Below are 27,523 nucleotides of genomic sequence, written 5' to 3' on the forward strand. Positions count from 1 at the left end.
TTCTAGAGCTCTCTACAATCTCCGTGTACTTCCTCCGAGGACCGGAACTGAGCCCCGCCCGGGATGCGCGATGGCTCCTGGGTATTGTAGTCTTAGCTCGGTTCGGTGGCGGCCAGTGAAGCCCAGTGGCACCGAGGAAATGGAACTCTTTCCCCTCATTGGATACTGTCCGCGACACGCTTCTGCGCAGTCTGTGGTGGCGTCGTAACGCTTCGGGGAAGGGGAAGCCGGCGAAGGCTCGAACCGCTGCCTCTGGCTTTCTGTTTTTCTGCTGATAGGGTTGGGTCTCTGGCGCTTCGCTCTTGTCTGTGGCACGCGTGCAGCCTTCCCGTTTGCTTCCCCCGCCCCGGATCCAGTCCTGTGGGCACTAACGTCAATCCTATCGCTCCACCCGAGTCCCCTCCGCGTCCCCTGGCACGGAGGCCGTAACTATGGAGAATATGGCGGAGGAGGAGCTGCCACCCCAGGAGGAGGAGGCCCAGGTCAGGGTCCCGACCCCGGCCCCGGATTCGGCTCCGGTCCCAGCTCCGGCCGCAGATTCGGCTCTGGACTCGGCTCCGACGCCGGACTCGGCTCCAGCCCCAGCCCTTGCCCCGGCCCCGGCTCCGGCCCTGTCCCCGTCCCTAGCCTCTGTCCCCGAGGAGGCTGAAAGCAGTAAGTGCAGATGGCCTGATCTTCCTGCCGCAGAGAAGCGAGAAGCCGTGCCTCGCTGGGGAGGCCCTTCTCCGGGGTGGTTTTAACGTGGAAAGTGAGATTTAGGGAAATGGGAGAAGGAAGACCCAGAGGGGCAGGTAAGCGTGAAAGGAGTACAGAATGGAAGGGGATATCCCCATAAACCTCGAGAACATCATCGTGAAGGATCTGTGAAGGCCAGGGTTGATGAAGATAAAAATAAACAATGAGATTAGTGGCTGTGTCGGTTAGTGTCTTTAGTAGTTTCCGTTTCAACCCGGTCTCCAACAGTTAAATAACTCCTTTCAACTGTGTTACAGTAACGGAGGCAGCCTCTGAGGTGGTAGATCCTGTCAGGGTTTAGAAACTGTAAACTAATTTTTCAGTCAGGACTTAACATAAATACAGGATTTGTCTTACTAAATTGTCGATAGCGTACTACAGAATTTCTAAAAGAATTTGCTAAATTGTCGGCAGTGTACTACAGAATTTCAAAAAAATTTGAAATCCATGTCGTGTATGGAGAAGAATCTGCTAAATACCAATTTGTACTACACTCCATCAGAAGACGATCGTGAAAAGTTAATAGACCATATTTTTGTTCCCTGAATGTGTTTATATGTGTTCTGAGTGGTGGTTTATTGGATCATATAGGAAACACAAGATTGCTAATTAGCAGTTTAAGGATCTTCCTAACACCTTATACAGTGGGCCTAAGAAAGATTCAACAAGTCTTTCAACAAATCTTGTGATTCGTAAATTGATCTTTGTATTCCTGAATTATCACTTATGAGAAATTAATTCGCATTTACTATTTCTAGGCCAATTTGGGGTTTGATGTATCTAAAGCAATCATTAAGAAAATTATTTTGCAGTTCTAAAACTACATTTAAGAGTTGCAGGATTAGTCACAGGAAAGACAAAATCAGCCAGTGGGCTCCTGATAATTTGAAATCACAGCTTTTAGCCCTTCCTGTCTTCCTTCCCTCTTTACCTCCTTTCCTCTTTCCTTCCCTCCCTCCCTCCCTCTCTTTACTTACAATCTAATGGGTAGTGAGTTCTACACTCTTAGGGAAGCAGCTGCTGCCTTCCTGATAACGTTGAAATGGAAGTAGTTCAGCAGTTTGGGGATGCAAGCCTTCTTCACCCCTTATCATTTTAATACTGTGACACTGGGCATAGATAGTGGCTCCCCATGGTAGTGCATGTCTGTAATCCTAGCACTTGGTGGACTAGCAGGAGGACTGTAAATTAGAGATCAACCTGGGCTCCTTAAAGAGACATTGTCTCAAAAGTGTGTGTAAGTGTTGGGGGAGCAGGGCTGGAAACATTTGTGTATAAATGCTAAAATCATTGTGTAGCTTGAAGAGTGTGCTGTTGAAGAAATTTTCAAACACATGCTAATCATTTAAAAATATTTTTTTCAGACCTAGTTAGTCCTTAGAAGTCAGTCAGAGCAGCCAGGCAAGATGAAGATGGTGATTCTGTACTAGAGTTAGTTGAAAATTGAGGAAAAAGTAACAGAAGTTGTGAAAGAACCTCCTAGTATATTGGATTTATCTGATTTAACACCAAGTTTGCTTTCTTGATTATTGTATGTTACAAAACAAAATAAAACACAAGTTGACTGCTTTAAATATAGAATATGTACCATGTTGAGCCAAAAAGTTATTTCACAGATACTTCTAGGCTTATCATGAATTTTCAGACAGGTTTTTTTTTTTTTTTTTTTTTTTTAATTTCCTTTGATAGTGGGAAAAACCATTTTCCGTTTTCTTTTCCTAACTACATAGGATCTTTCTCTTATCCTGTACTACTGACAGACAGCATTATATAACTGTTGGGCACACATGTGTGAACTATGAGACAGACCCTTTGGTGATTTCAAATGTGTGTATACATGATTTCTATTTTGACCATTACTATCAGCTCTAAAAGCTAAAGATGCCCCCCCACCACCCCTACCCCATCTCATTTTAACTTTTTGAGCATGATCTGTCTGGTATGTGAAATTAATCAAGCCAGCATAGTGGCACATACTTGTAATCCCAGCATTTGGGAAACTGAGGCAGGAGAATAATGCATTTGAAGCCAGTATGGGCTACATAGTGAGTTCCAGACCAGTCTTAGTTATAGTGAACCCTAAACCCAAGAAAGAAAAGTAAACAGGTAGTCCAATGATATTTGTCACTCTGCTTTTGCTTAGAAAATTGTCTTTTGAGCAGAAATGTCTGATGGTGTTGGATTCCAGAATTAGTGATAAAAATGTGCTCCTACATTGAAAAAGTCTGGTGGTTTTTTAAAACTAGTTAACTATCCCTAGTGTCTACTAAGTACCAGTTCTGTACTTAACATTTAGCTACCAGAGAGATAATTAACTACAACTACTGCCTTTTTGTTGTTTACTAGGAGAAAGACCCCTCCCAAAAAAAGTGAAAGAGTGGACTAGAATGAATCTGGGAGAATAGGAAGGTGGAAGCATCAAAAATTGAACTAAAGTAGAGGAGGCTTTAAATTATTTAGCATATCGACAGCCCTGAGGTTTATTCCCTTACCTCTTCCTCTTTGGAGATGTTTGTCTGATCTTATGAGTTCAGGTTCCCACTCTATAATTAAGCCTTTCCTTTGGAATGCACATGTATTCAGAACTCCTCATCCTTAGATAAAAACAAATTGCAATTTCATCTGTTTCCTTTTCTGCAGTACCAAAGTTCCTGAGAAAACATCTTCATTGGTTTTCTGCATTTACTTTCTCTTTCCATTTGGTTATTCATTCTCTGTACTTTTTAAAGATCACAGGAACCCTGACGGTGGTGGCACACACCTTTAACCTCAGCACTCAAGGCTGGGGCAGGCGCATCTGAGTTTGAGGTCTACAGAGTGAGTTCCAGGACATCCAGGGCTACACAGAGAAACCCTGTCTCAAAAAACAAAAACGTCACAGGAGATCATGCACTAAATACAGTAGTGTTGATCATCCCAGCTCTAACACTTAGTTTTGTGCATTTGTCTTTCATATACTCTTCTCTTTGGTTCCTCCTCCCCATCTTCCTGTCCATTTATTCTTTCTGAATCTACTCCCTGATTCTTTTGACCCAGCTTTTTTTTCCCACTCACCTCTAGATTACATTTACTTACTTTACCCAATTTCAATTTGGGGCTACTTCCCCCAGCCACACACATATATATACCAAACCAAGAATATGATCAAACATATTTTGGGAAGTTTAACTCACAATTTATAAGCATTTAACTCAAGGAATGTGTAATGCCTGAGAAATCTGAAAGTGTATAACTGAGACAAAAAAAAGAAGTGATTGGAAAATATAAACTGCATTGGAATTAAAATACATATTAATGACATTTAAGAACTAATTTTCCGGCTGATGAGATGGCTCTGTGGGTAAAGGCATTTACTACTGCCTCATTACCTGGTCTACAAAGTTAAGTTCCAGGACAGCCAGAACTACACAGAGAAACTTAGTCTTGAAGAACCAAAAAAAAAAAAAAAAAAAAAAAAAAAAAAGACTAGTCACCAAGTGTCCTTGTTAATTCTAATAACTTATTCTCAGCCACTTGTTAGAATTGACTAGGCATTCCTTGGTATCATATTACCTTTACATCTGATACTCATTTCATTTTACTTTCTCTTATATAACTAAATTTGCATCTTACTCTCTTGCCTGTAATTAAAGTTCTTTGAAGACACAAAACATGGATTATAGTTCTCCAGAGTTGTTTTGTTCAGTGTAGAATTTTTTTGGTTTTTGGGTTTTTGGTTTTGTTTTTGAGGTGGTCTCACATACCCCAGGTTGGCTTTGGACATACTTTGTAGTTGAGAATGACTCTGAGCTTCCTGTCCTGCCTCCACCTCTGAGTGCTCAAATTACAGGTGTATACCACCGTGCCCCCTTTATTTGGTACTGAGAATCAGACTTGGGGCTTACTGGATGCTAAGCAGGCATCCTACCTACTGAGCTACACTGCCAGCCCCAAGGGTAGAAACATTTTCCATAGAATTACCTTGACTAAATAAATTTTTTTTCTGTAACTTTTTACATTTTGAAGTACACTTGCCATTTTCTAATCTGATATATAGCAGTCTCCATGAGGTACTATAGAAAACAAAAATGTGTGTGTGTGTTGTGAATAACTAAAAATGGAATGGGGAAAATATTCCTAGCACTTTTCTAACTCTTAAATTTTCTTTTCAGAGAGACATATCTCAATTCAAAGACGGCTTGCTGATCTCGAGAAGTTAGCCTTTGTGACTAAAGGAGATGTTGGCCCTGCCAGTTCACTGAACTCAGAGAATCTGGGTACAGGTATATCCACGTTTGCAGCTACACACATACTTACTGCTTTGTTCTTTTCATCTTTGATTTTTTTTTTTTTTTTGAGACAACGCCTCATATCGTTTTGCTTTGTCTTTTTTTTTCTTTTTGAGACATTCATTTAACTTCTAACAGATCGTTTTTCAGCTCATGAAAACTGTTAAAATTAAATTTATTCCCATTGAACTAGAATAGTAGTAACTATCCTTGAGGGGATTACAAAGGTGGTAATTGAATTAGCCACAAGTTTTGGACATTCCAAAATAGTACTTTAAGTAATATAGCAGGGGCTGGAGAAATGGCTTATTGGTAAGGAGCAGAGGACCTGGGTTCATTTCCCAGCACCCACATGGTGGGTCACAGCCATTTGTAATTCTAGTTCCAAGGAATCGAACGCCTCTACCGGCTACTCTAAGCACCAGGCATGTTCATGGTACACAGACATACATTCAGGTAAAATACATAAAATACATAAATACATAAAATACATAAAATAAAAATAAATAAATAACAAAGCAGTTAAAATTCCCTGGTACAAAAGGAAGGCAACATAATTGGAACAAAGTTCTAAAATGTCAGTGCTCCACTCTCCTGCCTCTGCTCTGCTATTCATCCTTATATTCTCTCTCTCTGTCTGTCTCTCTCTCATGTGTGTATGTGCGTGTGTGTATACACACACACACACATATATATAATATACACATATATATTTATTGGCAAAGTGATCATGCCATGCTGTGCTTGCAGAAGTCAGGGCATTTTCTGGAAATCAATACTTGCCTTACATGTGAGTTCTAGAGACTCTAAGGCTTGATGGCTACTGCCTTTACCCACTGAGCCATCATATCTGCCCCTGTTTCTATTATTCTAAGTACTTAATTTTCATGTTTGTTTAAAATAGGCAGTGTATATTCAAGAATGAATTTATACTTATTCTTGCATTATTTTCTATGTGAAAGATATTTTTGAACTAAAATTGTTATTGATATGTTATTTCTATGTATTTTATCTCTTTAAGCTTAAATTTGAGACTGTAATTATTATTTGTTCACCTACTTATTGGTGGGACAGGGCGTGAACAGTGTATGGGTCCCAGGCATTGAATACAGGTTGTCAGATTTGGTGGCAGGTAAACGCCTTTACCTACTGAGCCATTTTTTAGACGCTGCTTATCAGAACTGTTATTTAAGATATACCAGATATTGCTGAGTTAATAATCTATTTTGATGATCTAGTCTTTTCAGGAATACTTCATACAGAAGGGGAAACATAAATGTAGTAATACAATGAAGTTCGGGGTATGATGGTTTTACCTGGTCCCTGGTCTCTGAATAGCAATGTATTATGCTTTGTCTTCTGGTTTTTTTACCCTGTTTTTTAGCTGTCTTCGTTGCTGCCAGGGTATCAGGGAAGTACCATAGCAGATGTTCAGGCATCTCTGCCCAGTCCCTGCCTTCTAGAAATACTGTATTGCTGGTTTTCCATTCTCAGGTGCAGAAGTTTAGCTGAAGGTGATAACACTTTTTAAACTTCTCTGTTTCTGCTGGCAACAACTATCATCAGTTAGCCACAAATAGCAGAGTTTCAAGCTAAAAAATAGTCATTGTTCATGTGCTACAATTCTTATGAAGGACATACAGGATCAAAAATGAGTATTTTCTTCCTGCAGCTAAGAAAATATTTATCTAAGAAGGGGGGTGAGTACATGGGAAGGTCCCCTACTACTTTTGTAGCTGAATCCAGGCATTAATAGCTGATAATCTGTGCTTTTTTTCTTCTTAAGAAAACAGCCACACTTGTCCATTGTGCCCTAAGGAAAAATTCAGAGCTTGTAGTAGTCAGAAGCTTCGTCGACACCTTCAAAACTTACACTGGAAAATCTCAGTCGAGTTTGAAGGTTAGTATTTTGTCTTACCTAGAGTGATGTACACATGGTCTGACATTTGTTACAAGCTTTGGAATTTTACTGTAAACGTAATTATTTTCACTTTATATTATGATGGTTTAATGTTTTTAATAAAAAACAGTATACAATCCTATGTGCAATAAACATGTGACAGTTCAGTAGACGTTTATAGCCATCTGTTACTATGACATATTGAGTAACTCCAACATGGGGGGGTCCCTGTTGCTTATTAAATGGTGTTTTAGTAAGTTTCTTTTCCTCTTGTAGAGCAGCTACTGTTCCACATATAATTTTGAAGACAAAGTAAATGTAGAAAAGCAAGAGAATAAAATAATTGGTACATCAAAAGGATGTTGATAGAATATAAGATTTTCAGAAATAGCTTTTACTATAGATAAGGGGAAATTATTTAAAAAAAATAACACTAATTATGATGACCAAAATGATGTAATTTGAAGGAATAAATTTTCAACAAGCTGGTTCATAAGGAAAATAAAGTTGAAAGACAAAAGCTAAAGTCACATTTGGAGAATAGATTCTGGGGCAGTGAAGTGTTGTCATTTCTTGGGGGAAAGATATGGCATCATTTACATTTTGAAAATACATATATTAATCCCTATATGAGTGTTATACCAATAAAATAATAGTAAAATAATAGATGAGTAAAAACAATGATAGATAGATATGTGAGGATATTCATTGCATCATGTACTTTGTGACAAAAACATGGAATTAAAAGGGATTTTGACTACATTGTGGCATGTACATATCCAGTGCAGTCACTATAAAGATTATGTTCTATATATCCTAGCAAACATCGAAGTTTATTTTCCTACAGGAAACTACAGAATTAGTTAGGTTTCTATTGCTATGATAAAACACTGTGACCAAAAGCTTATAGTCCATCATCCATGGAAGTCAGGGCAGGAAGTCAAAGCAGGAACCTAGAGGCAGGAGCTGAAGCAGAGACTGTGGAAGTGTATAGCTTACTAGCTTGCTCTTCGTGGCTTGCTCAGCATAATAAAGCTGAAGAGATCTGGTTCGAGGAAGTTCATAGGGACTGAGATACAGCTCATTGGTAGAGTAATTCCTTAGCGTATAGGAAGACCTAGAATATATCCGTAGAATTACCCAGAGAAAGAATGAACTAGAGAAATGGAATAATGGTTTGTGGTAAAACAGGATCTCAAGTAGCCCATGCTGGCTTTAACTGGCTGTGTAACTGAGAATGAGAATGACACTGTTCTCCTGCTTCTGCCTCCCAAGTGCTGGGTTTACAGGCAGGGTACACAGTAGTAGCCAGTGTTTTGACAAATAAGTTTTGAGATGACCAGTAATCAATTACAGTTCCTTAACAAGAAATTAGGATCAGGGGTCTTAGTGTCAGGAATAAGTTAGTAACTAGCACTATAATTTGAGATTCCTTCCCATAAAAGATAATTGAAATCATGAAAAAAGCTAAACTTAACAGACAAAAAAGTATATACCCACCAACCAAGCCTAATAAGTATCTAAATTTTAGGGTATGGAAAAAAAAAATCTAAAGGTCACCACCCAAAACTAAGAATAAATTCAAAAATAAAGTTAAACAAATTTGAAAGGTGGGGAGAAAAGCAAAATTACCTCATATGTTTTTAGTAAAGAAGTGAAGAAGATGAAGTTCCAGGTGGCGAAGAAGGGGTGACAAGCTCAGTGCCAGAGAGCAAATCGATCCGATAGAGCTAGAGTCGAACACAGGCCTCCTGTATTTGTGTATATTAACGTAGCTGTTTGTGTCACTAATAAGTAAAAGTTGTTTAGGTAATTATGATGCTAAAATAGAAGAATAATCCTAATGATCCTTTCTCTTTCTTTTTTTCCCCCCTTTCTTTCTTTTTGAGACAGGGTCTCATTATACAGCCCTGGCTGACCTGGAACTCACTATGTAGATCAGGCTGGCCTCAAACTCAGCTATTCACCTGCCTCTGCTTCCGAATGCTGCGATTAAAGGCATGTGCCAGCGCAAGGGGTGATGCTAATTATTCTTAGAAAATTAAAAACATACTCATAATGTTCAATACCAGGAGGACGTTTAATGAATAATAACACAGCTGGCCATTTTTCATTCTAGGCTACAGGATGTGCATCTGTCACTTAGCTTGTCGACCAGTAAAACCGACCATTGTTGGAGAACAGGTAATCAAATGTTTGCTCTTATTATTAAATTTAATTGACTTTAACGAAAGCACAATTTGTACTACACCTTGCTGGGGCTGAAAGAATGGCTCATAGGTTCAGAGCAGTGGCTGCTCTTCCAGAGAACCCTCATGAGTTTAACTCCCAGCACCCACATGACATGGTGGCTCCCAGCCAACTATAACTGTAGTCCCATGGGATCTGATACCCTCTTTTGGTGTGCAGATGTACATGCAGACAAAACACCCATATACACAAAGTCCATGAATAAACCTTTAAAAAGAGCCAGATGTTGGTGGCGCATGTCTTTAATCCCAGCCCTTGGGAGGCAGAGGCAGGCAGATCTCTGTGAGTTCGAGACCAGCCTGGTCTATAGAGCTAGTTCCAGGATTATTTTACTAGAGCCTTCTGCAGCTCAGGCTGACTTCAAATTCACTGTAGCTTAAGAAAGACCTTGAAGTTCTGATCCTCGCTTCCTGAGTACTGGACAGGCACATGCCATCACTTCCAGTTGTACACTATTGGGGACTGACGCAGGGCTTCTTGTATGTTCAGCAGGTATTCCACCAACTGAGCTATGTCCTTAGCCCTGTTTACTTGAAAATCCTTGTCTAAGTGCTTTCAAGTGATTATGAAGAATAAATTGTACAGAATAAAGTACTGTCAAACTGCTCATTCCATTTTATGTTTTTCATTTTTATTTTATGTATACTGGTGTTTTGCCTTCCTGTGTGTCTATGGACCACTTCCATGCCCAGTGCCCATTGAGGGCTGAAGAGAGCATCAGATCCAAGTAGATAATTTCTTGCTTTGGTAGTAAGTTTTGATGAAAGAATAGGACCTTCTGGTATTTGAGCTAGTAAATACCTTCATTTTTCAATTTCATGCTCTTCCCTCTGTTGTTCCTTTTCAACTCTAAACCTGAAGGGCTTTGTGGAGGTGGTGGTGTTTTTTTTGGTTTGGCTTTTGTTTTTTGAGATGGTATCTTATGATGCAGCCCAGACTGGCCTTGAACTTGCTATGTAGACCAGATTGAAGTGCATATGTCTTATTATTAAAATCAATTTGACCAAAGGGGGAAAACAACCTGTAAATTGTTTTAGTGATGCTACCCAGGAAACAATTTGTTAAATTCTTTGTCTATGTTTGTATGTGGTATGTGTATGTTTCTGTGTGTGCATGTATGTGTAGAGGCCAGAGTTTGGCCTTGGTGTCTTCCTCAACTGTGCTCAACCTTATTGTTTTGAGACAGAGTCTCTCACTGGAACTGGAGCTAACTGTCTCAGGTAGGTTGGACAGTCACTGAGCTCTACTTCCCCAGTTGGGGCTATACTAGAGTCACACATCACCATTCCTGGCTTTTCCTGCAGATGTTAGGGGTCCAAGCTCAGGTCCTCATGCTTGCATAGCAATTACTGTATCCACTGAGCCATTTCCCCAGTTCTCTACTGGATCCGCATTGTTAATTTTTCTTTTGGGTCTTTCTTTTTTTCATCTTTTTAATAATGAAGTGTTTTTTGATCTGTAGATGTAATCCGGTAGCATAGTACTTACCCAGTATGGATGAGTACCACACCAAAAAAAAAAAAAAAAAAAAAAAAAAAAAACAGAAACTCACCAAAATGTTTTTAATATGATTGCCATTTACTTTAAGAAACAATATAGTGTTTTGATTATCCCATACCAGCTGTGTGTCATCTAAGTAGGAGGTGCCAACACTAAAGACAAACTAATAAAGAACCACAGGAGTAGAATAGTCTTTTTGTTTCCAGCTATAAGAAAAATTATGATTATTTGTGTGTGTGTGTGTGTGTGTGTGTGTGTGTGTGTGTGTGTGTAAGAGAGAGAGAGAGAGCGAGTACGCATGCATGCTCTTTGTACAGCACACCTATGTAGGTCAGATCAGAGGACAACTCTCCCTCAGGGTTCAGTTCTTTCCTTCCACCATGGATTCCAAAGATCAAACTCAAGTCACCAGGCTTGTAGAGCAAATACTTTTACCTGCTGAGTCATCTTGTCCACAGCCCATATTCCGAAAAAATAGATTTCTCATTCTGTCCCTAACATTTAAATGAGGCACTAGACCTGGGTAAATTTTCAAAACAATCTAAAGACCAGGTTGCTAAATGTAAATATTGTTAAAAATTAACCTGTGCCCTTACAGTATTTATATCTATTTACATCTGCATGAGATCAGTACTGTAACAGGATGCTGGTGTCCCATCTCTTTACAGTGTCACAAATTTAGTGGTAATATTGGTAACTTAAATCTGTCTCAGTCATATCTTGAGCTTGGATTTTGTAGAGTCTATACCAAGAAGTCTACAAACACTTCAAATCAGGTCTTATTTTTCTAAGAAGGCCATTTAAACTTAGCAGCAGCACCTCTGCTAATCATCCCATCCATAGCATGGCTTATATGACTAACAGTGCAGAGATTTACTGAACAGAATGAATGACACAAGTAGGAAAGCTAATCTGTAGCCTCTTATAACAAAGCATATATAAGCATCACTAGAAGTTATCCTTTCAGAGTTACATCAGGAAATAAACATCACCTTCTATACTATTAAATCTTGTACTCATGAACAAACTATAGCTTAAAACTTGCATTCCATTACCTTAGTGACTGTTTAAAATAAATGATCTATTTGATAGATATCCAGTAAATTGGGCGCCCATTATCATTGCATCATTTGCTCAGCAACAATCACCAGGAGGACTGACATGCTAGGGCATGTTAAGCGCCATGTGACTAAAGGAGAAACTAAATCCAGGTATATTGCTGGTAAGTTATGCAATCTCATTAACATATTAATTAGAAATAAAATGATCCAATTATTCTTTTCAGACATTAAGCAAATAAAACATACTGATTTAGCCGGGCATTGGTGGTGCATGCCTTTAATCCCAGCACTTGGGAGGCAGAGGCAGGTGAATCTCTGTTCTACAGAGCAAGTTCCAGGACAGGCTCCAAAAAAAAAAAAAAAAAAAACAAGAAAAAATAAATACTAATTTAACTAAATTATTTGGTTGACAAGTAATGCATAACTTTAACTTTACATTTTTTTCTTTCTATGAGATTTCCAATAATGTTCAGATATTAGTAAATGTTACAAAAACTGCAAATGGCACTCATGCCAAACTAGGTATCTTTTTTTGTGTGTGTGCTTTTTCAAGCCAGAGTTACTCTGTGTATCCCCTGGCTGTCCTGGAACTCTTGATTTTTAGATCAGGCTGGCCTTGAACTCACAGAACTCTGCCTGCCTCTGCCTCCCCAGTCAGGGTATTAAAGGTGTGTGCCACCACACCCAGCCAAACTAGGTAGCTTAATGGAAGAGTTTAAAATTATCTGTAAAGAAAAATAGTAGCATTGTAGTCATAGGACTTTATATCAGTAAATGTTGTGCCTATTGTGGAAAATACTGGCAACAGGATGCCCTATGGAAAAGACCTTTATTCTTAGTGATATAAAGTGTCAAGGATTAGATTAGCCCCTAGGGCCAAGAGTTCATTTCATTTTCTCACAGGATATCATTTGCAAAAGCCGATACTGTGAGGTACAAGATATGCCTCTTCAGTGACTATAGGAAGGTACACACAGTAGAAAAGGTTACTTTCTTGATGTTATAGAAGGGGAAATATGGGTGACATATAATGTCCAGAATATAATATTGACCCAAAAGGGACAAATAAAGGATATAATTATTTTTCCAAATGTTACATATGTCTTACCTCTTGAATATTTTAAATATATGCATATGTTTTCACTTCAATATTCTACTTGAGTTTGTAAGCTGAAGGATTATAATGTGTACTAAGTATAAAATGTCCCTGTCATTACTTATAGGCATTTGAATGCAGTTTAGTTTAAAAGTATAATTATGGGAAAGTGGGGCCCACGAGATTGCTGAATGGGTAGAAGTCTATTGGTGCAGCATGAACTGCCTGGTGAGCTAAGTCCCACTCCTGGACCCACAAGGTGGCAGGAGAACACCCACCCACTCTCTCCCCATCCCCCATGTTCTGAAGTTAAGGGGTTCAGAAAATGCTGAGATTCTTACTCAGCCCACTAATGGAAAGCAAGCCTATAAATTTCTCAATTTCTATAATATTACAGTTTACTGTGGGCCAGCCAGTGGGAGCAGAGTGTACTTAATGATTCATAAAACTATTTTAGGATTTTGTGCGATCTGAAGGTATTCTTGGGTTTTATAACACAATCAGAATTTTAAGTGAAAGAAATCCCTCAGTTCACCAAATACTCCCTAGGCACAATTCTTTCCACAGACAACTGAATAAATTTGTTCTGTGGCTTCTTTTGTTTTCTTATACCCACCAAACTATTTACTTAGCACAAAATAATATAGTTACTTTTTAAAATGTATTCTGTTGGATATTTAGCGTTATTTTCAATTACTCTGTAATAATCTTGTTTCTTCTGTTTTAGCTTCTACTGCCAAATCATCTAATGAAATTTTGAAGGAGGCCGACACAGATATACAAGTTTGTCCTAACTACTCTATTCCTCAGAAAACAGATTCATATTTTAATCCCAAAATGAAACTAAATCGGTAAGATAAATTGAAAATAGAATAGACTTTTCAGATGTACTTCTTTCAACCTCTGTATTTATATAAAGATTAAAATAATCTATTTTAACATTTTCCCAAAATGTTTCCTTTTTCTGCCAACCCAATTTTTCAGTCAAAGAATAAAATAGGCCTGACTTTATATATTTACAGACTGATGTACAGACTGATGGAAAGTTTTATTTATTAAATAAATGCATGCTTGTTAGGTAGAATTCAGTTAGATTCATAGTTTATCCTCACAAAACTTACAGGTCTTGAACTATTAATTTGGGAATGTGTATGAAGTAGGTATGTTCTTCACAAAGATGAAGCCATAGTACTGCAAAGTTATTTCAGATCAATCCTTCTTTCTAGTCAGATAATATTCTGTACATTGGCTGCTTTGACTGAGGAACGAAAACCTTTGGAGTGTTTAGATGCCTTTGGAGCCACTGGTAAGTAAAAAAAATTAATATTTCAGATTTATTTTTATGTGTATTTTGCCTGAATGGATGTATGTATCAAATCCATGCAGTACTTTCAGAGGCCAGAAGAGGGCATCAGATCCCCTGGAAATGATGTTGGAGATGATTAGTGAGCACAATGTGGGTGCTAGGTCCTCTGGAAAAGCAGCCATTGCTCTTAACTCCAGCCTCTGTAAAATGCCTTCATGTCTAGCAAAATGTTTTCATGAGGTGGTGATGCTCACCTATAATCCCAGCACTTGGAAAGTAGAGGCAGGTGAATCCCTGTGAGTCCAAGGCCAGCCTTGTCTACATAGTGAGTTCCAGGATGGCCAGAGCTACCTAGTGAGACTCTGACTCAAAAATAAATAAATAAATAAAATCTGTTTTTCTGGTGCTTACGGGTAAATTTGAGCAGCAGGACTTTCAACTTTTGCCATCTTCCTTTCCAGCAGGATATTGCCCTTTTATTATACTCAGGGATTCATAAAGCCATGAAGATTTGGAAGGAGTGTGTGTGTGTGACAAAACATCTTCATTTTTAGTCATTAGTTATGGCTTAAATGTATTTAATTTAAACATTGTCTTCTCCCTCATTTCTCCCAAGGGATAATGGGATTACAATGGGCAAAACACCTTGGAAATGCAGTCAAAGTTACAATTAATGACTTGAATGAAAACTCTGTGACTCTGATTCAGAAAAACTGCCATTTGAACAAATTGAAAGTGGTGGTAGACAGTGAGGAAAAGGAAGAGGGTGACACCCTTGAAGAAGATGGCACTCTTGGTGATATCCAGGTGACCAGGATGGACGCCAATGTGCTGATGCACCTGAGATCTTTTGACTTCATGTAAGTGAAGAACATTTGTCAAATATAGATTAAACAGGTCTATTGGAGGCAGGTGCTTTATAAGAAATATGTGGTGGTTCATTTTAATATAGTTTTTGGCCTTGGCTTGAAATGTCCAATAAGAAAAATTTCAGACTTCCTGGGAATGAACTTCTCCTTTTAGGCTGATTTTGTTCCCATGTGTTTGACATGTCATTGACTATTTTGTTATTTATTTTTAAAACCTAATTAAGTATTTGAAAGAGGTTGGAAAAGCACTTTCTTTTCTTTTTTTTTTTTTTTTGGAGACGTCTTCCTGATAGCTTAGGCTGGCTTCAGACTGGAAGTCGGCCTGCCTCCACCTCCTGAGTGTAGTGGGATATTCACAGGTTTGTTACCTTCACAACCTGCCTTGCAAACTGCTCTTGAATCTATGGAATTCTATCATTAGAAATAATATTGGTATAATGTGTATTACTGATGCAAACTCAGATATGTGTGTTTTCTTTCTGATTTTAGACACCTAGACCCTTTTGGAACATCAGTGAACTACCTAGACTCTGCATTCAGAAACGTAAGAAACCTTGGCATAGTATCAGTGACTTCTACAGATACCAGTTCCTTATATGCCAAGGCACAGCATGTTGCCCGGCGTCACTATGGATGTAACATTGTCCGAACAGAGTATTACAAGGAACTAGCAGCCAGAATTGTCGTAGCTGCTGTGGCAAGGTACCGAATTGCCAATGGTGTACCCAATATGTTTTAGTGTGATTCATGATTTTGAAGAGATAATACTGTGAATGAGTGCTTACTTTTCAAAATATGTGTGAATTTTCGAATTCTATATCCCTTATGTGTAATTTTAATTTCATTTATTTTAGTAGTTTTAATTTTATGGTCTTTTCTTTCTTTTTTTTAAATGTTTTTACATGCATTCATTTATTCTGTGTGTGCTTGTATAGGAGCATATGTGGAGGTCAGAGGACAACTTAGAATAGTAGGTTCTCTGCTTCCACCATGTGGATTCTGAGGATCAACCTCAATTGTCAGGCGTGGCAGCAAGCTCCTTTACTCACTGAGCCATTTTGATGGCCTGTTATTCATGTTCTGTTAGAAGTTAAACACTTATATCTGAACTATAAATAAGAGACAGTAAAAGTGAAAACAAATTTCAGACCTGTCTTAATTGAATGATTACAGGAGTAGGGAAGAGGTGGCAACATAAAAAGGACAAACTGAAAGTTGCTTTTTGATTTATAAGCTTTTTGAAAGATCATTTTATTTTTATATAGTCTGAATAAAATGATGACTTCTAACTTCATTCTTAAAATGACCTTGTAAAACCAGAAGATCTATCTGTGTCTCCCTAAGAATTCAGATCTGTGGAAATGAAGGAAGATTGTTACCTACTGTGTACAGAATTTTATGCTACAAAAAACATTTTTTCAATATTTACTTTAGGGTGTATGTGTTTGTGTGTACATGTGTATGTGTATGCCACATACATGCATGCAGAAACTGGTCAGAAGAGGGCATCAGATCCTCTGGAATTAGAGTTATGGGCAGTTTTGAGCCACCATGTCGGTGCTGGAAAATGAACCCAGGTTTTCTGCAAGAGCAGCTAGCATTCCTCTAACTTAATAATGCAATTTGTCGTTGAGAGTATCAATAATGGATGATCAGCCTATTCACTTGCTAACCCAAACACAAGTTCTGCAGCATTCAGATGAAAATTCTTACCTTGGCATAATTACAGGTTATTAGTCTTCATATATAGACTTCAGCCTACGTTAAGTAAACAACAACCCTGATGCAGTTTGCACATGATGCTGTGTACTCAAAGCATTCATAAGAGCAAGTTTGGAAGTGGTGTATCTTGTTGAACTTAATACAGAGATCTATAAACCTACTAGAGGAAAGGGCTTTGACTTTTTCACTGCATATTCAGCAGCTAGCATATAATCCTGCATATAGTCAGAAGCTTTTTTAGGGAAAAAAAAAAAATAGACTAAACTCAGACTAGTAATCGTGATTGCAGAGAAAAGTCATGCTGAGTGACAAGACTGCATCCCTTTTATTACAATGCAGTTCAAAAGGGGAAATGTCTAGAGACCGAAGACCCCTGCCTGATAACCCTCATTTCCTGTATTTCAGTCTGTATGTAAGTCATGGTAATGATCCTTTGAGAGTACTGCTACTGAAGATTGAATTTCCCCACAATCCACCCAGTTTGCCCTCACGTTAGTAGTGTCTGTGCAATGCTATACAAAGGAGATGAAGAGCCATCAAAGTAGTTTGTGGTTTTTTTTTTTCTTTTTTCTTTTTTTTTTCAACAGAGCTGCAGCAAGATGCAATAAAGGTATAGAAGTGCTGTTTGCAGTTGCTCTGGAACATTTTGTGCTGGTAGTTGTGAGGGTCTTGAGGGGGCCCACTTCAGCAGATGAGACTGCCAAGAAAATCCAGTACCTGATCCACTGCCAGTGGTGCGAAGAAAGGATTTTTCAGAAGGATGGTAACATGGTAGAAGGTGAGCGGAAGTCCCTCCAGTGTACATTGCACACAAGCCCTCAGTGAATGAGCCTGCATCACATCCTAACTATGTACACATTGCTTTGCTTTCAAAGATCACTGCTAGAGAGTTGTAGCACTCTTGCCTTGCCCTTTATTAAAACTCTAGAGATAACCGTTGCTCCACTGTTAACTAATTTTAGGAACATAAATCAGATTACCTAAGTGTCTTTATAAAATAATTTATAATTTTCATGTTTCTGGCTAAATGTAAATGCTACTAGTTACAAAGTTCATTCAGTAACCATCATTGATTGAGTCTGCTGTATGCCAGGCTTTAGAACACAGGGAAAACTGCAGCTTATGCTCTTAGAAAACCATGTGTTTGCTTTTCAAGTACACAGCAACCTTCTTGCCCATTGTTGTATTAAATTCTTGGTATTTTTTAATGTGATTTTTTTTTTAAATAACATATATGGGTGTTTTGCCTACATATATATCTTGGTATATACCTGGTATTTGCAGTAGCTGGAAGAAGGCATTGTATCTCCTGGAACTGGAGTTACTGACAATTGTGAGCCTCTGTGGGTGCTGGGAATCAAACCTAAGTCCTCTGGAAGAGCAGCCAATGCTCTTAACTGTTGAGGTATCGCTTCAGCCCTTGAATATGAATTTTAAAGAACTTTTTATTAAATTAAGGTTATTTAGCCCTTGCTGTATAAATTGCTAGTATTTTTTTCTTTGTGTCAGTTTGCTTCTTTCTTTCTTTAATTTAGGTTTTATTTGTGTGCTAATGATAAAGTAATATGAACTCTGGCTTTTGCTTTTAAAGACTTTCCTATTCCTAGGTACTTCAGGGAGGTTAGGTTTTACTGACTAGGCCAGCACATCTCCATTATTAGACAATACAATCTTTGTCTGGATGCTCTGTCTTTTCTGTGGAAGGGTATCTAATCATACACCTCTGTTTTTATTTTTGGTAATGTCTCACATATCACAACCAATGATGATCTTGACTTTTTTTTTTTTTTTTTTATTGCTTTTATTTACTTATTGTCTGTCTCTGTATGTGAGTTTGTCATGGTGTGTATGAGAAGATCAAAGTACAATCTGTGGGAGTCAGTTCTTTCCAAGTCATGTGGGCCCCACAGATCAGGTTTGTCACCAAGGTGGCAAGACCTTTACTCTTGGTACCATCTCATTGGACTTAGCCTTGAACTCTTGACTCTCTTGGCTCTGCCTCCCAGACACTTAGATCACAGGTATACTACCACACCTGGTTTGTGAGGTATTCTGGATCAAACCTAAGGTTTTGTGCATGCTGGATAAGCACTCTACCAACTGAGCCACATCCCCAGCCGTAAATTTTATTTTATTATGCTAGGGATCAAAGCCAGCCAGGCCATTAACAGCTAAGCTGTTTCTCCTACCCTGCCATTTAATTTTGTTGAGTAACAAAATACTATCACATAGATTAGAATTGATTGATTTCATTGGGCTATTACAAAAAAGTCAGTGATCAATCTAGAGATAACCTGGAGTTGGGGGAGTTTAGTTGAAGAGGTTGTTTGTTTGCTTGTTTGTTTTGAGACAGGGTCTCAATATGTATCTTTGGCTGTCCTGGAACCAAGCAGGCTGGCCTAAAAACATGCTCCACCACAACTGTTAAGAGGTTTTAATTTGGGGTGGGGTTGTTTTTGTTTTTCAAGATAGGGTTTCTCTGTGTAGCCCTAGCTGTGTACGTAGACCAGGCTGTCCTCAAACTCACCTCCGCTAACCTCTGTCTCCCTAGTGCATGTGCCACCACTGCCTGGGGAGGTTCTAATTTTTAAAAGGACTGTTTTTGAGAGCTGCTAGTGCAGCTCAGAGTAGAGCATCTGCTTAACATGAATGAGGTCCTGGTTCAATCCCAGCACTGCCATTTACTGAATGAATGAATAAGTTTCTTGGTCTTCAGTAGGCTTTAAAGTTCTATAGTTAACACTGCCCCATTTTAGAAACTAATAATAGTTTCTTTTCTATTTTATCATTGGACTCGGAATTAAATTAGATTCTTCTAGCCTACACTCTGCTGGCTGAATCATTTTCTTTATTATTAGAAAATTTAGCAAGAGAAACCTGTATTTTGATTAGGATGCTATTTAAATGAACATATATATTTAACTCATTTACTTTTCAGTAAACAACGTACACATTTTATTGCATACATATTATACCCCAGCTAATTTTGAAATATCAAAATCATGTGGATTCTTATTGTCATATTATTTCATAATATTAGTATAACTAAAAGATAGTATCATTTATGCCTCTGAAAAGCCATTTAAAGCCAGTGTCTTATGACTTAATCCTCTAATATGTGTGATTAAGGCTTTTTTGAGGGTGTTTGTTGTTGTTTTGAGTGTGTGGTTGTGTGCATGTGGGGGGGGGGGCAGAGGAAGGATCTGTCACTCTCAGCCAGCTATGTTCCAGTGTTTTTTTTCCCCTAAATCCTCATTAGCAAGATTAGTACAGAGTTGAATGTTATACAAAAAGCTTAATTGGGAGGGTGGGTTTTGGTTTTGTTTGTTTTTATTTATTTGATTTTTGAGACAGGGTCTTGCTCTGTAGCCCAGGCTGGCCTGCCTCTGACTCTCCCGAGTATTGAGATTCAAAGCATCACCATACTCAGCCTTGCTTTATTATTCCTTTGAGACAAGGTCTCTCATTGAACCTGGAACTAGGCTGACAGTCATTAAGCCCTATCAGTCCACCTGTTCCCACCTCCCCTGTGCTGGGCTTTCCTGTTCAGCTTTTATACAAGTGCTAAGGGTTCAAACTTGGGTTCTTGTGATGGAGTAACAAGCACTGAGCCATTGCGTCAGCCCTGTGGTTCAGGTTAGTTTTGTTTCTTTTTTTAATTGTTAATTATTTTATATATTACATAAACCACACTAAAATGCCTTTCTGTAATAAAGGCCAGCATTCTTTGCCATTAATTCTAATTCTAATTAAATTGGCACTGTCAAGAATAGACAATTGCAGGACTGGAGAGTGGGCTCAATCGTTGGGAGCACTGGCTGCTCTTCCATAGGACTGGGGTTCAGTTCCCAGCACCCACATGGCATCTCACACAGATACACATGCAAGTAAAACACCAATGCACATAAAATTTTAAAAAATAAAATGAAAACATTTAAAAAAAAATGAACAGTTGCTTCCTGATGTTTAACCATTGCCTGTGACAGACCAATTAATACAAATGAACAATGAACACCTGCCTTGTTCTGAGGCAGTGAAGAGACGTTTCCCCAATATTTAAACATATTCATATAACCAGTTATACAAACCTAAGTATAAAAACATTCAAAAACCTTTGAGGTGGTATCCTCCATCTTTGTGGGAAGTTGAACATTACTAATTAAGACCAATACTATTTTGAGAAAGCATGATTGTATTTATGCAACTGGAATTGCTATTTTTTAATGATCATATCCACTTTACCTAAAATCAGAACTGTTCAGCAAAAATACACTGTTAGCTATTCATGATCAGAATTCTGGTTTATGAATTAAATTATGATACACATTAAAAGCCATGAGACATTTGTTTTGTAATAAGTAAGGCAGTGGTATTACTCACTAGTACTAGCCTCTTTAAGACAAGCCATTAGGTCTGCCCTTTCTTCCTTTTTAATCCTGGTGGAGATAATTTTTGTCCCAGGGATGTGTACTCTCTAGGATTCTCCAAATACTCCACCCAGTATTATCTTCCCAGGTGATGCCTTTGTTCTTCACATCTGTATAGGAGAATCCAGCAGCCTGACCTGGCTTCTGCCAGGCAGACCATGGAGATTTGGTCCAGTCTTAAGCTAGCTTCCCTTTTTGTAGTTTGGCATTGGGCACACCTCTGAACAAAAAAAAAAAAAAAAAAAAAAAATCTACTTCCCTTTCTCAACATCACCCATTTTTAATTAACTCCCTCCCTACTGCTCACACATTTCCACCTGAAGCTGAACATCCTTTCTTTGATTGAAATTTTTAATAGTGTCTACCTTCAACAGGTTTTAAGGATTAAGTTTTCAAGTACACAAAAAATTCTCAGCATAGTACCTGATATATAGTAGGTCCTCAGTATATAGTTATTATAACAGTTATACCACTTACATGTGTCATTTATCCTTTTTATTTTTATGTTTGTTTTTTACAGAAAACCCATATAGACAGCTGCCCTGTAATTGTCATGGAAGCATGCCTGGCAAGACAGCAATAGAACTTGGGCCCCTGTGGTATGTGCCTAAATACTGTGCTCAGGTTTGATTTATTGGTTGTCAGCTTTTAAAATCTAAGCAAATAATTAAGACTACTCCTGTGAACCCAAGATATTTTCAGATTTCTCTCTGATTTTCTAAAAGATAGTAGGACAGAAGATAAGCTGCATCTGCAAACTAAGTCTGAATAGTAAGAAAGAGGCTGTTTGCTTTGTTTTTGAAAGACGGTGTCTCTGAGGTGAATAGATGTCTCAACAATTAGGAGCCCTTGCTGCTTTTGCACAGCATGGGTGTTGGCTTCCCTGCACCCAGCTCCAGGGAATCCAACCCCCCCCCTTCTGACCACCACCCTCTGCAGGCACCTGTACTCATATGCACATACCCACACACACATAATTAAAAATACAAGATATCTTTAAAGGTAGAATCCCATATAGTAGCCCAGCCCTGCCCTTAAACTTGCCAGGATTTGTTGTTGTTGTTGTTTTTGTTTAGCTTTGTGTGTGAGTGCAGGTGCATGTGTACATGCCATGATGCAATGTGAAGGTTAGAGGACAACTGTGGTGTCCTCTTCACTTTCTGCCTTGGCTGAAACTGGGTCTCTTGTTTTACCAATGTACCTGCCCCGCTAGCGGGTCCAGGAGCCTCTGGGGATTCTCTTGTCCCTACCACCTCGCTCTATAGGAGCTCTATAGGAGCAACAAGGTGAAATTAATCCTTTAGAAACATTTGAACATTATCCAGCCAACCCTACCTTCCAGTACTCTCTTAACTATATCATCTCTCATACAATGATCCTATACACTGCTTACAGAGCAGAAATAGTGACTAACAGGTTACTGTCTCCAGAAAGATGATGTAGCCCACCCAGCTCCCTCATTCTATGAATCAGGACATTATGGGATGGTGTTTTTAAGTACTAGTTAAAACTGGCCAAAATAATAATTATTAATGTCATCATCGTCATTATTAGCAAGCTGGGCCATTATTACTATTACTATTATTGTTAGCAATGTGGGGCTAGAATTTAGTTTTTGCACCTTCCAGGCCTGAGTCTTGCCTTTAACTTACCACTCCTAGCCATCATTTATGTTATTACTCTCATCCAGAGCTTCTTCCCTCTCCCCAAACCTCACTTTAGTTATACTCTTCATTTCAAATCTCAGTGTTTCAACCTCAATAATTTCTAAATTCCTTTCCACATATCTTAAATTGACTACTTATTATATACTTTTAAATGATCCTTTAGTATATGCTTACTGTTTAATATTTACATTTACTACTTTATTCTCAGTGAAGATCCTTTGTACAAGGCATGATACATAGGCTGCCTCATTCCTATGACAAGTGTGTCAGGAGTTTTACTTACAGTGTCATGATAAGCAATGTAAGACACAGAAGGAAAGATGGAACCTGATGGTGTAGGCCGGTAATCCCAGCTACCCCTGAGGCAAGAGGATTACAAGGTCCAGGCCTGCTATACATGACTACAGCTGTGAGTTCAAGACCAGCCTGAGCAACTTAGTGAAACTGTTGGGGAGAGAAGGAGTTAAAAAAAGTGACTGAAGGTACAGATTCAGTGGTAAAGACTTGTCTAGAGTACATAAGGCCCTACCTAGTTCAGACTCCAGTCCTGGGAAGACAACAGTAGTTATTATTCAAGATTGTGAATAGGTGGAGCCAGGATTGAAATTTCTGTCATGGAATTCGTATTTTGTCAACTGTATCTATGTTGCTCAAATTAAATGGAAGCATTCACCCCTGAGCTTGTTTGAAACAGAGCCTTCCTATGTAGTCTTCACTAGCCTGAAACTCCCTCTGTAGACCAGGCTAGCCTTAAAGTCATAAAGGTCCACCTGTCTGCCTCCTTGATGCTCACATAGATACCAAAATGGAGACTACTTTTGAGACTGTACACTGTGGAAATTTACACTTTACATTATGTGTGTAGAGTTTTACAGGCTTTTATGGAGTCAAACAGTCTTTTGACTGTGTTCTCCAAATACCCACCCTATGTTTCATAGTACTCTACAACTTATGAGGGCCAATAAATTCTTGATTTTATGTGAATATTTTTAGCTAATCTTAATAGTTTCCAAAGATAACATGATAAAAAGGGTGAGAAATTAGTATATAGGAATTACTGAATTTCAATATTCTATCCAATACTTTGATAATATTTTTTAGTTAATTTATGGAGAATATTTTTTAAGAAAATAAACACTTCTCAAACACAGCTTTCTATATATTCTTTCCTTTCCCAGGTCAAGTTCCCTTTTCAATACTGGATTCCTAAAAAGAATGCTATTTGAATCTCTTCACCATGGTTTGGATGACATTCAGCCCCTAATAAAGACACTAATCTTTGAATCAGAGTGTACTCCCCAAAGTCAGTGTTCAGTTCATACACCTTCAAATCTCAACAAGCAAGGTGACTTTGGCTTGCTAGATTATCCTTTTATGGTTGGTGGGTGGATTGTTTGTTTATTTTTGAGACAGGTTTTCTCTGTAGCTTTAGAGCTTGTCCTGGAACTTGCTCTGTAGACCATGCTGGATTTGAACTCACAGAGATCCGCCTTCCTCTGCCTCCTGAGTCCTGGGATTAAAGGCTAGATTATCCTTGATGTTATAATCCAAATAATGTAACATGCTTTAAAATTTTTTGTTACTTTTTTTTTGTTTTTTTGAGGCAAGGTTACATATAGCCAGGTTAGCCTTGAACTCATTATCTTCCTGCCTTCACCTCCAAAGTGCTGGGTACACACTGCCATACCTGTCACCTTCTGTCCGCTTTCTACTCTTCTATAAAGAGACACCGTAGATAACTGCAGGATCAGCATAGTCCAAACTTTTGCTAATACCCATTGAAAGATGGAAAATCAATTCTTACCACTCAGTAAATGTGCTTTTTACTCCTTCATTTGTCAGTTCACCAGACTTTATGCTTTTGTAAGTGCTACAAAGAAGCTGCTATTACACATTTAAAATGCATCTTTTGCTTTTGTTTTGAAGACAGGGTCTGACTGTATGACTTAGTGCTGAAATGAAAGCTCTGTGCCACCATGCCCAGCCTAAAGTATATTTTTAGTTTAATATTATTACCATGTAAGTGTGTGTAGGCACATGTGCAGTGGTCAAAGAACAATTTTATAAAGTCAGTTCTGTCCTACCCTTACATGGGTCCTGGGTATTGAACTCAGATTGCAAGTGCTTTTACCTACTGGACTAGCTATCTCAGTGGTCCAGGAAGTTTAAAAAATATATCATTCTTGCATATTCAAAAATATGGAAGGAATTCCAGTTTTATTTAAACATTAAATTGTTAATATCATCTACAAATATTTCCCCATTTGTTTTTATTTTAGAAGAAAATGGTGTATTTATTAAAACTACCGATGATACCACAGTAGATATTTATAGTACACAGGGTATGTATGTATTGTGCTATGTAACTATTGAGTATCAGATTCTAAATGTGTCTTACAGATTTCAAAACAGAATATAGATTGCATTAAGCTGAAGAGTAGTAGCCTGTAAACAGGCTGCAATATTATAGTAGTGGTTGCTCACTTAAATGTTCAATGAAAAGAAAACTTACAATTCCTGTTAAGAGTGTAAGGTTTAATAACTTACCAATCTTGTTTAGCATCTTCAGCTAATTTAGTAGAATGCAAATCACTGAAAATGATAGTGTGCTGACAAAAAGGTTGACAAAGCAGCGTTCTTGTGTCCTATACAGCACACACTCTTGGAGCACTATTCCACCTCATTAAGTTGGTGGTGGACCCTTTACCAGATTCTTCAATCTTAGTAAAAATGTCTTAAATCTTTTTAAGAGTGGAAGATAAAACATAAATATGCTTTAATATATTTTAAATCTGTAAGATTTTTTTTACATCTAAGTTAAGGAAGTTGAACTAATCTCTATGGGCTATTCTAATAGCCATAGACCTCTATGTTTACATGAAGAATATCAGTACAACACAGGCGAAAAGAAAATCCATGTGCTGCTTCTAATAGTTACTCTTAAGGTATTATGTTGAATTTCTTCATTTAGGCTTTTCTATGATTTTTTTAATTACATGTTACATTGATTTCATGTAACAATATAATCAAATTTTACTTAACTGGTTTAAAATTTAATCTGGGAGTCCCAAGTCACCATTTTTGTTTTTTTATTAAAAAAAAAAAAACCATTTTAACAATAATTTATCTGTGGTTATCATTTACTATTTTCATGCATTCTATTTGCCTTCTGAGCACTCATATGTAAGCATATACCAGTTGTTTGTCCTGAAGAAATGGCATGTGAGGATAACACCTACATATAATCAAGACTTAGCTGGATACCATGACACATTCCTGTAGTGTCAGCAATGGAGGTTTGGGCAGGAGGATCTCTTGAGCTTACAGCTTTAAAACAAACTTTTGTCTAGCCTGGACAAGAATAAGACCTATCTAATATATAATAATCATAGGCTGGAAGTTTGAGCAAAATTTCCTTTTAGTATTTGCAGTCTCCCTTACTTTGTGTGTATGTGTACCTGTATGTGTATGTATATATGTGCACATGCACACACTTGAGCCTTTTGGAAAGATAAACTGCCAGAACAACTTGTTTGCCTTCTTTTACCTAAAATGGAAAGACTAAGTACTGTTGAGAAATAGGCAATGAGATCACATATTGTACTTTTATCAGTCTGTATTAGCACTCTTGAAACTTAGGTGTTTTAATTCTTGTCAATATCTATTGTCATTTACCCAGTCTCAGAGCAATGACAAAAGTTGGGGTGTTGTTTTAGAGAGAAAGGATTTATACCTACAAAGGGCCTGCAAACAAAACAAGGAAAAAGAATAGCAGACTTTAGTCAGGCTCTGGTGGTGGTGTGTGGGCTATAGCAAACGGTGAAGAAATAGGCCCTAGGTTCATAACCAAGTTTCATGCAAGAAGTGGGAACAGTTGAAGCTTAAGGAAGGTAGAAGGAGGTTCTGACTCAAGCAGCAGTTAGACAAATTACATGAGTGAAGGACAATAAGAATTCTATAACCTAAAAACTTATAAAACATTCCATCTGCAGTTTTTAAGAGCATGCTCATTGTGTGTGTGTTCCAGGAAAGAGGAAAAGTAGTGAAATGATTATAAATACAGCCAAGAAGCAGAAGACTGACGCCAGCGCTGCACATCCTCCCTTTTATTACAACATCCACAGACACAGCATAAAAGGGATGAATATGCCAAAGTAAGGCAGCCAGTGGCAGAATGTTTATTTCATATTTTAATTATATTGTGATTCGAGTAAAAACATAACCTAATAACTTTTTCTTTTGATGTTGTAGGTTAAAAAAGTTTTTGTGCTGTCTTTCCCAAGCAGGCTTTCGAGTAAGCCGAACTCACTTTGACCCAATGGGTATTCGTACAGATGCTCCTCTGATGCAGTTTAAGTCTATCCTGTTAAAGTATAGCACCCCCACCTACACTGGAGGACAATCAGAAAGTCCCATGCAGTTGGCATCTGAGGATACGGTAGCTGACAGGGTTGAAATGTCAGTGAATGACAAAGCAGAAGCAAGCGGCTGCCGAAGGTGGTAAACTCTAGAAGCTTTCTTCTCAGGGTTCTTAGGATGGTCCAGTGACTGTAATCCTTTTTTATTCTTTCAACTGAGTGATACACGATAAAAAATTTAAAAAGCACTGTTTTCATTCAGAAAATTGGCTGTTTTTGACTTGGCTAGTGTGAGAGCTTTGCTTTTTAAGTTTTTATTATTTTAAAGAGAAAATTTAATAAAAATATTTCATGATGAAGCTAA

General features: G+C 38.0%; 1 protein-coding gene across 2 annotated transcripts; it reads left to right on the forward strand.

Annotated features, from left to right (window-relative positions):
- Positions 1-82: 82 nt before the first annotated feature.
- Trmt1l (tRNA methyltransferase 1 like) lies at positions 83-27,523 on the forward strand. 2 transcript variants are annotated; one of them, XM_051185957.1, is made up of 15 exons: positions 83-654; positions 4,887-4,997; positions 6,790-6,903; positions 9,023-9,087; positions 11,746-11,875; positions 13,538-13,661; positions 14,037-14,116; positions 14,733-14,976; positions 15,475-15,687; positions 17,295-17,485; positions 21,655-21,733; positions 23,980-24,146; positions 25,081-25,143; positions 26,829-26,955; positions 27,053-27,523. In XM_051185957.1, exons 1-15 carry the CDS (start codon positions 432-434, stop codon positions 27,303-27,305), a joined length of 2,184 nt encoding a protein of 727 aa, XP_051041914.1. In that variant the 5' UTR covers positions 83-431; the 3' UTR covers positions 27,306-27,523. The 2 variants fall into 2 exon arrangements, with proteins under 2 accessions (XP_051041914.1, XP_051041915.1); XM_051185958.1 differs by lacking the exon at positions 25,081-25,143 and having other exon boundaries at positions 84-654.

Source organism: Phodopus roborovskii, unplaced genomic scaffold (assembly GCF_943737965.1).
Source record: "Phodopus roborovskii unplaced genomic scaffold, PHOROB, whole genome shotgun sequence".
Taxonomy (NCBI): domain Eukaryota; kingdom Metazoa; phylum Chordata; class Mammalia; order Rodentia; family Cricetidae; genus Phodopus; species Phodopus roborovskii.

Coding starts and splice junctions, on each gene's coding strand:
- Trmt1l (XM_051185957.1), top strand. CDS start 432: ATGGAGAATATGGCGGAGGAGGAGCTGCCACCCCAGGAGGAGGAGGCC. Junction 4,998..6,789: donor CTCAGAGAATCTGGGTACAG/GTATATCCACGT, acceptor TTTCTTCTTAAG/AAAACAGCCACACTTGTCCA. Junction 14,117..14,732: donor AGATGCCTTTGGAGCCACTG/GTAAGTAAAAAA, acceptor ATTTCTCCCAAG/GGATAATGGGATTACAATGG.